The sequence below is a fragment of the Mustela erminea genome, chromosome 12 (assembly GCF_009829155.1).
Source record: "Mustela erminea isolate mMusErm1 chromosome 12, mMusErm1.Pri, whole genome shotgun sequence".
In the NCBI taxonomy this organism is placed as follows: Eukaryota; Metazoa; Chordata; class Mammalia; order Carnivora; family Mustelidae; genus Mustela; species Mustela erminea.
The window spans coordinates 88495192-88508943 of NC_045625.1; the positions used below are offsets into that span (position 1 = coordinate 88495192).

Below are 13752 nucleotides of genomic sequence, written 5' to 3' on the forward strand. Positions count from 1 at the left end.
GTACTTTCTATAAAATATTGGCATCGTGTGGGGCGCCTGGCTGGCTCAGTTGGTTGCGCATCCAGCTCTTGATCTCAGCTCGGGTCTCGATCTCTGGGTCTCTGAGTTCAAGCCCAGCATTGGGCTCTAAGCTTGGCATGGACCTACTAAAAAAGTGTGTGTGTATTTCTATAGTATGAGAAACTTTGATTTTACTTCTGCCTTTTTTTTTTTCCTCTTCTTGGCCTGATAAAAATTACAAAACTATTTTCATTTTAGCAGACTCTTCTACAGTTCTTGCTTTGCTGTCCAGTTTTCAGTATATACTTGCTTTTAGTTTTGCTTATATGTCTAGCAAACCCCTGTTATGTTTGTGAACATAGTGACTATTCAAATCAGGCCTTTGGTTTTCCAGAGCATACTTCCAGAGCTAGTGACTCACTAGCATCCACTTCTCATGGCCTTCTTTCTTTTAACATGATGTGAACTGCTCAGTGGGTATTTTTCCGCGAGGGCTTGGACATTATTTGAGCATATTTTTTTTTTTTTAAGATTTTTTATTTATTTATTTGACAGAGAGAAATCACAAGTAGGCAGAGAGGCAGGCAGAGAGAGAGAGAGGAGGAAGCAGGCTCCCTGCTGAGCAGAGAGCCCGATGCGGGACTCGATCCCAGGACCCTGAGATCATGACCTGAGCCGAAGGCAGCGGCTTAACCACTGAGCCACCCAGGCGCCCTATTTGAGCATATTTTTAAAACATTTCCTGTAGATACCTGTCAGGGGAATTGATGTCAATGTTGTCAGTATTTTTATTACATATTTTTAAGAGTTCCTGTAGAAAACAGTGAAGTGTAATCCCTGTCTTTACGGAAGAACATTTTCTTACTGTAGCCCTTCTGTGCGTCATCTTTGTGAAGTTGGCGGCTGTGAGGGTTACTCGTTGCCCTTCTTCCTTTGCTCCACAGAGGAAGGCATTTTCTGATCTTGGGTTTCTTAAGGAACGAAAACCACCATGGCTGTCTTGGTATTGGTTCTCAGCACCACCAAGGACCCTACTTGCTGTCTCTCTCCACCTCCATATTTTAAAATAAGTTTTTGAATAAATTATTTCTATAACTGCCCATCAGTGCTTCTGAATGGCACATAACAACCAGTGTTGTTAGCCTCACTAAGGTGGTATTTTAATCACAAACTAAGAATGTAAGCATTTCAGTTAACTGTTTAACTTTTATTGTGGGAGAGCAAGACTTCTATGAAGCTTCTGAAATTTAGCAACAATTTATTTTCCCTCTACTATTTTCTTGACCTTGTAGATTGTGAATTACTAACCTTTAAAACAAAAACAAAAAACTTGGCCCTGAAGAGTTTATTTGAACCTTCTTATTTTATAAAGGTTGACGTATATACCTAGAGAAAACCAAATAACTTAGCCAAGGTTCTACAGCAGAGTGGGGCCAGGCTGGAATGAAAACGTAGTAACTTCCATTGGTGTGTTCTTTGCTCTGTACAAGACTGCATCTGTTTTGGGTGCTTCTTTGTCAAGTTTCAGCTGGGTCACGCGGGGTGGGGGGGTCTTCCTCTGTAAGGAATTTCTTTGTATTTGAGAGGCAGTTAAATTAATGGAGAAGTTAAAGAGAGCAGTGGGCATTTCTTGGGATTTGGGGTGAAGATTGAGATGTAGAATCTGTAGACACAGATTTGGGAGTCCTTGTGCAGGGGCTGCCCTCTTTAGAGGAAGGCCAAGAGGAAAGGGCTCTTTTGTACTTTGATGAGAAATGCCCTCCCGGGGCCTCATATTCCATCTGAGGAAACCAGTAAGTCCAGCAGGGCAGAGGAGGCCTTCCTGACCAAACTCAAGAGCCCCAGAATGGGGCCCCTTGGGGTGACTCCTGTCCCCACCCCTTCTGTAACATTAGTGGCAGGTGACGGCTGGGACAACCCGGAAGGCAGATGTCCGCACAGGCACTGTGCAAGAGGGAGCGGGACCCGGGGCACAGAGGAAAAGGGGCAGCTGAGTGATTGCAGACAGGAAGCCGGGTTGAGCCATCCAGGACGATGATGAGCAGGTTGGGGTGGTGCTGGTGACCTCCAGGCTCCTGCTGTCTGGGCACGTGCTGGCTCTTCCACCAGCTGGCCCAGACTCCCCCAGCAAGCGGCTTAATCCTTCAGAACCTCTGATTGCTCACTAAAGTGGACAACACTGACCTCACCACCACAGACTTGCTTTGCATAAAACACACACACACACACCCCACCCCCCCGTCCCCTCTTCCAGGTAGAGAGCTGTGATAGTGGGTTCCACTGGAGAGGGCTATGTAGCTTCTCATGGTTTCTCCAGCCTTTAGAAGTCACTGGTAAGGCTCTTGCTGGCTGTTTCGGGATTTGAATATTTGAAGCTAGGAAAGGATTACAAACTTCATTGCCCTGATTTTTCTTCCCGTTCTCTCCAAGAGCTGGGGTGCAGAAGGCTATCATCTCTGGGTGGTCAGCGGCTTTGGTGCTCACAACACTGGAATTGAGTCTGATTCCAAGAGTGTAGTTAAACAGCCTGGCCTTCTGCTGTTTCAGTTTATCAAGAGTGTACTCACTGTAAACCCCTGTATGGTAAGTTTTTTAAAGTACAACTGTTTACTTTTAGTGGCCTTCATAGTAGACTATCAGATTCGTCTAAAATTGGTGGATTATTTTCTTTCTTGTTCATTTTTGTGATTTTTGTATTTCTTTTTAATAATTTATAGAAAAATTTTACTTCTCAGCAGCTTTTAGTTTTTGTTTTTTAAATAGGATCACAAGCACTTTGAGGGAAAGCAGTGTTTACAGATTTACTTGACTAACCTAGTCTCTATTTAAAAAGAATTTCCCAAAGTGTGCTCCACAAGGCACTGCTTAGAAGAATCGGTAGCATATACACAGGATAAGGGAAATTTCTGTTGTCATATAAGCAAAATAAAGAAGCTAAGGCTGCAGAAATTTCCTTATTGTAGGACTCCAGGGTCTTTAATATGCCTAATGTGAATCATAAAAACCCAGGAGTTGGTATATGAAAAACAGTGTGCCAAGCTTATTTAACTATGAATTTTTAGGGAGTGATTTAAAGAAAGTATGCCTGGAAACCTTATTTGGGAAACACTGCCCCAAATTATAATTTAAACTCCTCATGTTTTATCATTCTGGAACAATATACTAATATTATATATTGTTAATATGTAACAGTATGTGTTACACGTCAGAAGCATATATCTTAATATCTGCCACCAATCGTTTTTTAAATATTTGGTACAACCAGTTTCTAATTAAAATTGATAATTACAGTCCATTGAGAAAGAATATGGCAGTAGCCTGGACCTGAGACTTCATGACTCTAGAGGAAGAATAAGGACCCGCAGAAAAACAAGAGTCCGGTCATTCTTTCTCCCTCCCCGTCCCAAATTATAATGCAAAGGCAGATTTTATGAGTTTTCTGTCAAGACAACATTTGGGCTGCCTTGGAAAAATGAGGGGCTTTGGTGCCCTTCTGTCTGATGGAATGAATGGTCAGTGAATAAAGTGCCCACAGTTAGTGCTGACCTTCTATCTGAAAACCAAGGCATCATCACTAAGAGGAGAAATTGTCTTATTTGTCTGAATATTCTCAGAGCCCATTGCAGTCCTTGGCACTAACCAAGCATTTACCCAAGTGAATATTGAGTTGCTTTGATCCAGGACCACTGACTGGGGCTACTCTGCCTCCTCCCCGTGGTTTAAAAGAACCTTGGTGTCCGGTATCCCCATTCGTAATCCTCCGCTTCTTCTTGCCATGGGCACAGGGTGAACACACACACGCACAGTTTGCCCAGATAATGTTTTCTTATCATTATCACACCATAATGTGAGGTATTTTATGTGAAACTCATTTGTAACCTGTAGATAATGAGTAGTTCTGTTCAGTTTTCAGATGGAAAATCTCTCATAGCTTTGCCATTTTGGAGTAATAAGGAAGATACTGCTGTAGTCATTGTAGACTGGGTCGCATTTTGGCATCTGTGATAAAACAGACTTCAGCAAAAGTTTTGTTTGCCCTGGGAAGTAATCATTAAACTGTTGCCTGTTCCCTGTAAATGTAACAGTGCCTGTGATCATTATGTAGTCTTGTCTGCGAGTAAAATCGACGTTGAGATACATGGCGCATTTCCTATGATAAACCTAAGTCAAGGTATTACTTTTTTTTTCCATTATCTGATTTCAGGTTTTTTTATTTGCTTTCCTCCTTTCTTCCTTTCTTCCTCCTGTAGAGTAACCAGGAGCAAGTGCTGCTTCAGGGGGAGGACCGATTGTACTTGAACTGCGGCGAGGCCTCGCAAATGCAGAGTGCCAGGGGTTCCTCAGCACGCTCTGAGCGCAAGGCCGGTGGGGGCAGGAGCCCCTTTGCAGACAGCGGTTTGGAGTCTCAGGGTTTAAGCTCTTTGCTTGGACATCGGCATTGGCATGTGGTACAGGTAAGTCTCAGCTGCTCACTGTTGACTTAGTCCTTGGGGGACTAGCACCTGGAGCGGAGTTACAGATTTCTTCTGTTGCTTTAGAAAACTGAGAAACTTTTTAACCTTTTTGACTGTCACCTCTCTCTTCTGTTTTTCTGTCTTCTTGTGTTCCTTTCTTGCCTCTGACGTAGCACAGATCCCCACCTGTTTTAAGCCTGCTAGTCCAAAAACTCCAAGTTTATGCTTTTCCCTCTGAACAAGCACAACTTTGTACTTCTTCCGTTGCCCCCCCCCCCCACGCCCCGTTTTCGTACAAATTTAGCTCTGTGGATTGGCACAGGCAAAAGTGTAGTGATTTCATGGAAAGTGACAGTGTCAGCTAAGACCCTGAACAGCTGACCTTGTAGTCCTAGTGGGTACATGTTGAGGTTAGCTGCCTGACTTTAAAGCCAAATTGCAGACTTGCGGTCACACTCTAGAACCTTATTATTAATAATTTTATTATTACAAAAATCTTGTTCCAAGTCACTTACTCATTCTGGTATAACTTTTAAATTAGCAGTTTCTTTTAATAATTCTGATAAATTGGCATTTAACGTGGACATCAATTCTGAATTTTGATACCAAATAAAATTAATTTGGGTAAATCAATAAATTGAAGTTTCTTGAGAGAAACTTTCATACACAATTGTAGGAGTTCTGAGTGTGTCTTCCTTCCCCCGCTGATACCCAAGTGCCTTAGGTATGTCTGAGCCTGCTCTTGCATTGGTTTTCACTGGGTTCTGTCTCCACAATTCTTGACCCTCCCTTCTCCGTTCTGTGCTGTTACTTTATTCGCTCACTCAGCTCCCATGTTAGTTTTAGTTGACTTTGAGTGGAGATGATGAGAGACACGAATGGTCAGAATGTGAAACGTTGAAAGAGGAGTGTCTCTCGCACTGACGTGGTGTACACCCAAAGAAAATGTATCTGACATTAATAAATTCATAAAATCAAACTGTGCATACCATTTGATAAGTAGTAACAGTTATGAAATAAAACTGCATCGGCTGCCTCCTTGACTAAAATTTTCCACTGCTCCCTTCTCTCCTATAGCCATTCCTCTGCTATTTTCATTTCCCCATACTTTGAACTATTCATTCTACACTGACCTAGCATCAATGCCAGTTCTGCCTAGCCAGGTCTGTGTTGCCAGAGCCAAGTAGAGCAGAGGATCAAAGAAGGTAGGTCTGGAACTCAAAAATCCATCAGGCAATAACAAAAATCTAATTTCCTTCCAGCTCAAAAATTCTGTGATTCTGTGATTCTTAGCCATCACTGAAGTATCCTATACTAGTAGCATATCACACTGAGTTTACCACCTTAGACAAAGTAGGTACGAGCAAGATTCTTTCATGATTTTGTTCTTTAGATATTGGAATTATTCAGAAGGATGAACTTGTTTGACTCGAGCTTAACCTAGTTTTTTCCTTTCCCTAAAACTAATAAAAATAATGTCAGAGCTGTATAACAGTTAAGTTATAATAGACTCATAGAATTTTTGGAGCTGGAAGGACCATAGAGATCATGTAGTCCAACTGGATTTGTTACATTGAGGAAACTGAGGCTCAGAGAAGTTAGGTGACTTGCCCAAGGGCACATAGAAGAGCAGTGTCCTGCTTAAGGAATCTCAGACTTACCCTTACTATAAGTAAAGTAACAGTCTAACAAGTTGTAAAACTTCTAGGTATTAAGTGTTGAATCATGTAATGTACTGTTGACCTTGAGCTAAGATCTAGAATGTGCCCATTGAAATAGTGTTTCATTACAGTTTGCCCTGTACTTTGTTTGCTGGCACACCTACCATATGCATCAGTGCGGCATCGTGGGAGTGTTTTGGTTTGGTGGTTTACAGTGTCTCTGCAATGCTAATGCTTTACCTTCTGGGTCTTAACCAGTAGTAATGATTCCCTGAAGAAACACGGGTGCCTGTTTAATTTTTCCTTCAACATACACTCTTGTCTGGGATAAATGCCCACATCCTCCGTCAGAGTGACTTTGTTTACGCGACTTCTATTTTGTTCTTACACAGCTTAGAGTTCATCAAATAAGCTCCAACTAATTCTGCTTCTCTTGTCTGTTCCTCATCTAGACAGCGGGATTTTTCGTTCATTTAGACCTTCTACCTTACACTTGTTAGTTTCCTGATCAGAAGATTCTATGTTAAATATGTTTCTTTCTTTTAACTTAATACATACACTTACTTGTCAGCAGCAGGGTTGGTAGCTGCTGGTAGAAGTGGTGCTGTGTGTGTGTGTGTGTGTGTGTGTGTGTGTGTGTGTGTTTAAATTTAGTTTTCCTAGCTACAGATTTTAAAAACTTCAAAAGTAGTTTGACAAGCAGAACACAAATAATGTGGAATTATAACAACACCCTCATGGTTTTAGGGTGCACTCCTGCTTGCACTGCCATTTAACACTCAGAACTTCGTATGATACAAACATTTCTTACAAACATTACAAGCATAAATCATTATCATCCACTGTTCTGAAATGTTGGTTTTGTAATTTAACTGGCTAACCATTTGGGAAAAAATAGGCTTACAAAATATGCTAAGGCTGTCAACAGAGGATTGTAAAGACTCTTTCGTTTATAAATGATTGGCAGACCTTCTGAGGACCGTCTCAGATGCATCAGATGCGGGGTTTGGCACGGGGCAGGTCTGCTGGCAGAATGGCTCTCACAGTCTCACAGCAACGGACAGAAGCGGTCTAGGTAGGAGACAGGGTTTTAGCAAAATGACTTGAAGGGGGAAAAAAGGTAGATTGAGGTTTTTTAAGAGGCTGAGGAATCCTAAGATGTTGAGAATGGAGATTCTGTACCTTAGCACTCAGGCTCCCAGTGGCGTGGCGTGGTGTGACTTTTGTGCCCTGAGTATGCAGTCCTGGCCTGACTAATTCATGATTCATTAGCTGCTTCTTGCCTTACTTCTGCCATTTCCTGTTCTCAGTGTAAGGGGCAGAGCTCAAAGCTCAGGTGACACGTAGATCCATAAATGTGACCTACTAGGGAAAATGAATGTTTCATTTTCACTTTTCATTTCATAGCATCTTCAGACACAACTGTATCAGAAGTAAAGCTTCATTTTAAACTTAAACTCAAGCTTTGAAAATAAATCATTTGTAGTTTGTGGCACTTCCTACATTTTGGGGGTTAAAAGAATAAAAAACTTTTTTTCTTACAGATACTCATTAGAGTGTAGACCGTTTGATAAAACTCTACCTTGGTGCCATGCTGAGGAACCCTTCAAGCTGGAATCCGCGTTGGCATTGGGATCCCAGCTCACACTTTACCCACCCCCATGTTTCTTAAATACTTAGGAAACACCAGGGTCAGGGGAAGTGGGAGTCCTTTTTCGCGTTCTGGATGGCTGGCTCAGTTATACTCCAGGGACATCCTTCTTCAAGTGACTACTTTGATTTTCTTCATCCAAACAGAGAATTCACTTAACAGACTCACACAAAACTACTTTGAGCTTTTCTGTCCCCGCCTGATCATTCCCTCAGATTACCAGGCTTCTGAACCGACGCCACCCTTCCCGGGACTTTAGTAACTGGCCTGTGTGGTGCAGTGAATCTGTTAAGATAGGAGTTAAGCCTTTTTCAAGCATATATCATGGCACCGTTACCCTTAATTCTGCAGGGCGAGGGTCTACAAACTGGCACTAGGATTGAGAACTTGTAATAACAGAACCAAAAGCTGTTACTTTATTTGGATTTTAGGCTGACTTACTAGATAATAAGTGAAGTCTAACAGATAGCTTTATGAGTAAATTTTATCAAGGTTAATACAGATATTTTTAGCATATTACTTTTAATTCGATTTTAGTTTTGTCTTCACATTACACAAAGAATCTTATTGGATTTGATTGCATTGTACTGGATTTTTAATTTGGCTTTCCTTTTTAAAAAATATGTAATACATGGAGTACAATGAAAATGAATTCAAATAAATTGAGGTTCTCTTATTCCAGGAATAGAAGAGTTTTTCCCTTGTTCTGTCTGTTGTTCTGATAATTTTCATGCCATACTCACCATGTGCTCATAAAAACTGCTTAATCAGTAGGCTAGAGGAGAAGTCAGTCTCAGTAAAGCTAGAATTTTCTTTATCTATGTTAATATCTTATGGAAGAATCTCTTAAATTTAAAATTCTTGCTAGAGTGATACAAAGATACCATGTACAGAGATGTAAGACAGATGACACAGGAGGAAGGTGTATTTCCTACTTCCATTGCAGATTAAGTGTTACTGTCTGTAATTCAAAGTTGTTACAGATGAATAGGTTAAATACCTCAGTAAAAAGAGTAGCTCAGACAGATGCTTACCTGTGTATGGATGTTTAGAGAGAGAATAAAGACTAACCAGCAGTTATCTCTGGAGCAATGGATAGAACAGAATTTCATTTTTTTTATTTTGTACATTTTTTTAAAGGTTTTTTTATTTATTTGACAGACAAAGATCACAAGTAGGCTAAGAGAGACAGAGAAGGAAGCAGGTTCCCTGCTGAGCAGAGAGCCCGATGCAGGGCTCCATCCCAGGACCCTGAGATCATGACCTGAGCCGAAGGCAGAGGCTTTAACCCATTGAGCCACCCAGGCGCCCCAATTTTGTACATTTTTATATTGCTTAAATTTTATAAGCAGTGTTTTGCTATTTTGATCAGAAGACATAAAAGTAATAAAAATACCTCCCATTAAAAAGCAAAAACAAAACTTGCTGAGGCCCTCAAACTCTTCATTTCTACAGTTCCTGCTTGCCCTCGTGGCTGGTTCTCTCAGTCTGTTTGTATGTCATATTCAGTATTTAATATAAACAAAAACAGTGTAGAGAAAAAGCAGTGTAGGAAAGCCTGATCTAGCCACCCATAATGAAATGGTGTACATCAGGAGATGTGAAATATGGACTGGTATTTCAAAGTAAATTCCAAATACTCTGCTAGTAATACCCACTATTCGGGAACACTTTAAACGTTGTACAGGAAAGTGAATATCATATTGTGATGTTAATGCTTTAAGTGCTTTAAGTTTAAATATGTTGCAGGAGTCTTACCAAATTGATGTATTATTTTCTGTAGATTTCCAACACCTATCTAGAGAGCAATTGGCCTATACGGGTGAGTTACTTGTTATTTTGTTGGGGTTAATTTTTATTGGATAGTATTTGCTGCAGGAGGCATTCTGGGAATTGAGCCTTTTTTCAGTGGGCGCGTTGATAATAAAATTTTAATACTTGATCCCTTGTACATTGTTAACGTATTAACATCAGTAATTTGATGAAATGTAACTTGTGTATAAATATTCAGATTTTTTAATTTAGCACTTTCATTTAATTCACTTAGCAAACATTTATTAACAGTCTATTTGCGTGACACAATAATGCTAAGTTCTTTATATTTAAGTATATACATTTGCAAGGAAGAGTTCTTAATTTTTTCTTTGAATTAGTTTTCAGCTATTGATAAACTTGGACAGAATATTGCTGTGGTTGGCAAGTTTGGTTTTGCACATTACTCTTTACTCACCAAAAAATGGAAACTTTTTGGAAACATTACCCAGGTTAGTCTTTTTGAAATTAAAAACTGATTTCTCAGAATATAAGTGCACTACCGTATGAAATAACTCTAAGCCACTAGTCATTAAAAAATAATACCAAATATTAAAAAATGGTGTTGGATTACATCTAAGGTCAGTTCTAATGAAGTACTTGATAAAGCATTTTGTATTGAGAAGATTGGTTTGTTTTTAATTGGAGGATTTACTCTTCCATATTGAGTTCATCAGATGTGGTCAGAATCAACTTCCACTGAATTTGAGATCATTTCCCGCTTGTTTGTATATGATGTGAAGTTGTGTGTAGCACAGAAACATGTGCAGTTGGATTTTGCAAGAATCAAATAGGAAAAGACAAGGATTAATGTGTAGTGGCAGCCTGCGGGGCACTTCAGGGGCCTCACTGACCTTCACCACCCAGAGAGGGCACAGTTGTTACCCTTTTATAAGAAAGAAACCAGGATTCAGAGTCAAGCAGCTGGTAAGTTGTAAAGCAGGATTTTAAACCAAAGTCTGTTGAATAAGGGAATAATGGTGCTACATGGCACCCAATTATTGATAGAAATGTTAATTTTTTCAAAATAGAATATAAATTATTATTCATAAAGGCCTAGAGTGATACTTAATTTGGGGGGGATAAAGAATAGAGCAGAAATAATTTAAGCTCTCATTGTTTGCTTAGGAATACTTTATAAGTGTGTTACTTATTGTAATTTCTGGCAGCATATAAATAAAGGTAAATATGTTTTTTAAATTATCTTTTAAGGAGCAAAATATGATTGTGACAGGTGGCTTAGCCTGGTGGAATGATTTTATTGTCCTGGCATGTTATAACATAAGTGACCGTCAAGAAGAGGTAAGGCTTGTTTTCTCTCAGGGATAACAGATTTTTATATTTTAAAGATGTTAAGCACTATCTGGTTTAATAGAAATATAATTTTTGGGAAATGAATATAGCATTTTATTTTTTCATTAAGAATTTGGCATTTGGCTTTTTTACCTAAATCAGACCCTCATATCAGATTACTGCTTTTAAGAAAGTTTTTTTTTTTAAGGGATAATCAGAACTTCTGAGACAACTTTTTCTAAGGATTTTTAGCTGTTAGACATTGTCTGTGAAGTTTGTAAATAACGCAGGTTGTTCAAAGCAAAGATGTTCCTAAGGATGGCTGCCCTTAGAGATTTATTAATTTGTTGGTTTGTATGTTTATGTTTTCAGAAAGTGCTGGTCTACTTTTATCAGGTCTGGATATGCAGGTCTTGAGAAGGAGTACCTCATAATAGTACATTCCCAATTTTAGTTGCTTCATCTTTTGGTTTTTTGTAGAATGAGGCTATCCTGTGAAATTACAAAATTTATCCATTTATTGCGAAAGCTCAGATTGGTCTTTAAACTTCTCTTACTTGATGTCAGTAGATAAAAAAAACAGCATGTCTAGAGTATTTAGCTGCCTGAGGTGTAGGTGTCTTGTTTTTACAGTTTTTCATTCTTTGTTCTTCAGCTCAGAGTCTACCTGCGCACATCAAACCTGGACAACGCCTTCGCCCACGTCACCCGAGCACAAGCGGAAACACTGCTGCTTAGTGTCTTCCGGGACGTGGTGGTAGTGTTCAGAGCAGACTGTTCCATCTGCCTGTACAGCATTGAAAGAAAGTCTGATGGGTAAGTGCATGGCGTGCGACTGTCACTTTTTGCTTCTGTATACTGTGCTTCCTCGTCATTTTTATTTTCTCAAAAGTTACCCTGTGTTTAGTTTCCTTTGTTTTAGAAGTGAAAAAAGTAAATTTTGTATTTAGTGATGTTCACGCAGTTATTTTTAGCTACCTGAATAAATAGTTTGCACCAACCTCTTCAGCTGCTCTTACTGCACTTGTTCGGGGGGGAAATCTGGTTTGGGATGGGGTAACTTAGGTACTAATTTTTTTCACAGCCTTGAAAACAAGTGGTTACTAACTATCCTAATGTTCTGGACATGTGGGGAAATTTGAAGGAGTTCACTGGCCTAAGGCCTTGGGAAGTGTGTCCTTAGCAGACTGTCGATTCGCACTGAGCGAGGCAGCTGCGGTCCGCCACGGGAGGGGCTGGCGGCCCCTGGTGCTGCTGCGCACTGCCTGCATTCTTCTGGGTGGCCGGTCGGCTGGTAGCCTTTAGACCATGCCTCTTGAGTTTTATTTTGCTCTTGTGATCTGTCTGTGTGTGTGTGTGTGTGTGTGTGTGTGTGTGTGTGTGTAAATAGCCCTAGAGTGTGTATTTGCTGAAATAGCTTAGTGATTAAGGAATACTGTAGAGATAGATATAAGAGATTTTACTAGCCTCTCATGGAAGCCATGTCCTTTCTCAACCAACTTAACTATTCCTCTTTTTTCCTTCCTAGTTTCCCTAGGTTTTTCTTCCCTTCTGCATTGTACTCCCTTTCTTTCTCCCTTATTTCCATTTGTATTCTCTGGATATCTCAACCTCACCAGTCTGCTGCCGGAAGGATGCTTGAAGGGGAGGGAATAATGGGTGGAAGGCATCTGGATCCTCCAAACGCATGAAATTTGTACTGTTAGTAGTGGAAAAGAAAGAAAAACAAAAAAACTTGCTGGCCTTGATGTTGAGGTGTGTGGGTATCTTTCTCTCTCTTTTTTTGCAGTCCGAGTACTACTGCCGGCATTCAAGTTCTTCAGGAAGTGTCCATGTCACGCTACATTCCTCACCCTTTCCTGGTAGTTTCAGTCACTCTCACTTCCGTGAGCACAGAGAATGGAATCACCCTGAAGATGCCGCAGCAGGTACCGTACCGTCGTTGGGGCTCTGGAGAGCTTCTCTCAGTTTTTAGCATTTTAAGTTGCTTACAGAAGCTATTTGTTCAGCAAGTATCAAGTTTCTAAAATGTGCTTTGCATGAAGATGCTGGGCTGCAGTGGCAAACTAAACAAACTTGGTTTCTGCTCAGACAATAAAGAAATAATTACATGCATAAATAGTTAAAATTGGGATGTGTGTGCCAGAAAACCATATAGGTCTCTCAGAGGTCTCTCAGAGTGTAGAATGAACAGCTGGAATAGTCCAACGGTCAGAAATTTCTGTACCACTTAAGTGACAGCCCGAAGACAGGTGGTCACCTGTGTAAAGAGCCGAATCTCAGATCAGTGGGAACAGTAGTGCAGAGGCCTATCGGTAAGAAAAATGGAAGAACTTCAGGGTGGTTGGAGTTTATCTTAAAGTCTGAAGTGTTTTAAGCTGAATATTACTAGATCTCAGCGTTGTAATGTCTAGTCTAACTATAAGGGGGAAAATGAACCAGAGTAGGACAAAATTGGATTTAGGGAAGGTAACTGGGAGGCCACTGAATAAAGGCTGTTAGTGACCCTAAACTTGGCAGTGAAAGAGAAGGAAAAAAGTGGAATACTGAATATAAAATACAGAGAACTCCATGATTAGTCAACTAAACTATAAGGAAAGAAAATAATGCTGTAGTTTCTGATTAAACCCACGAAGTTGGGGGGCGGGGGGAAAAACCCACGAAGTTGTTTAACTTCCTATTCCAAGGCTCCTTCTGTTACACAGACGGTTCCCAAGTTTTGTGTCAGTGTGGAACCTGTTTTCAAAGGATTAACTATGCGGATTTATAACTATGTAGATGTATCTATCATTTCTGTCTTCCCAGTCTGTCTTTTACTTCCTATTAAGGCACTTCCATTCATCTTCAGAATCTAGAGCCCATTTCCTCTGCAAAGTATGTT

General features: G+C 40.2%; 1 protein-coding gene across 6 annotated transcripts in view; it reads left to right on the forward strand.

Moving 5' to 3' along the window:
* The window catches only part of RIC1 (RIC1 homolog, RAB6A GEF complex partner 1), a 143527-nt gene that overhangs the window by 110656 nt on the left and 19119 nt on the right, over positions 1 to 13752 (forward strand). For all 6 annotated transcript variants that reach the window (XM_032307520.1, XM_032307522.1, XM_032307523.1 and 3 more), the window contains 7 exons: positions 2431 to 2583; positions 4251 to 4454; positions 9550 to 9588; positions 9920 to 10030; positions 10791 to 10880; positions 11527 to 11687; positions 12661 to 12799. In XM_032307520.1, the coding sequence (XP_032163411.1) occupies positions 2431 to 2583; positions 4251 to 4454; positions 9550 to 9588; positions 9920 to 10030; positions 10791 to 10880; positions 11527 to 11687; positions 12661 to 12799 (897 nt within the window). The remainder of the gene's footprint in view (positions 1 to 2430; positions 2584 to 4250; positions 4455 to 9549; positions 9589 to 9919; positions 10031 to 10790; positions 10881 to 11526; positions 11688 to 12660; positions 12800 to 13752) is intronic.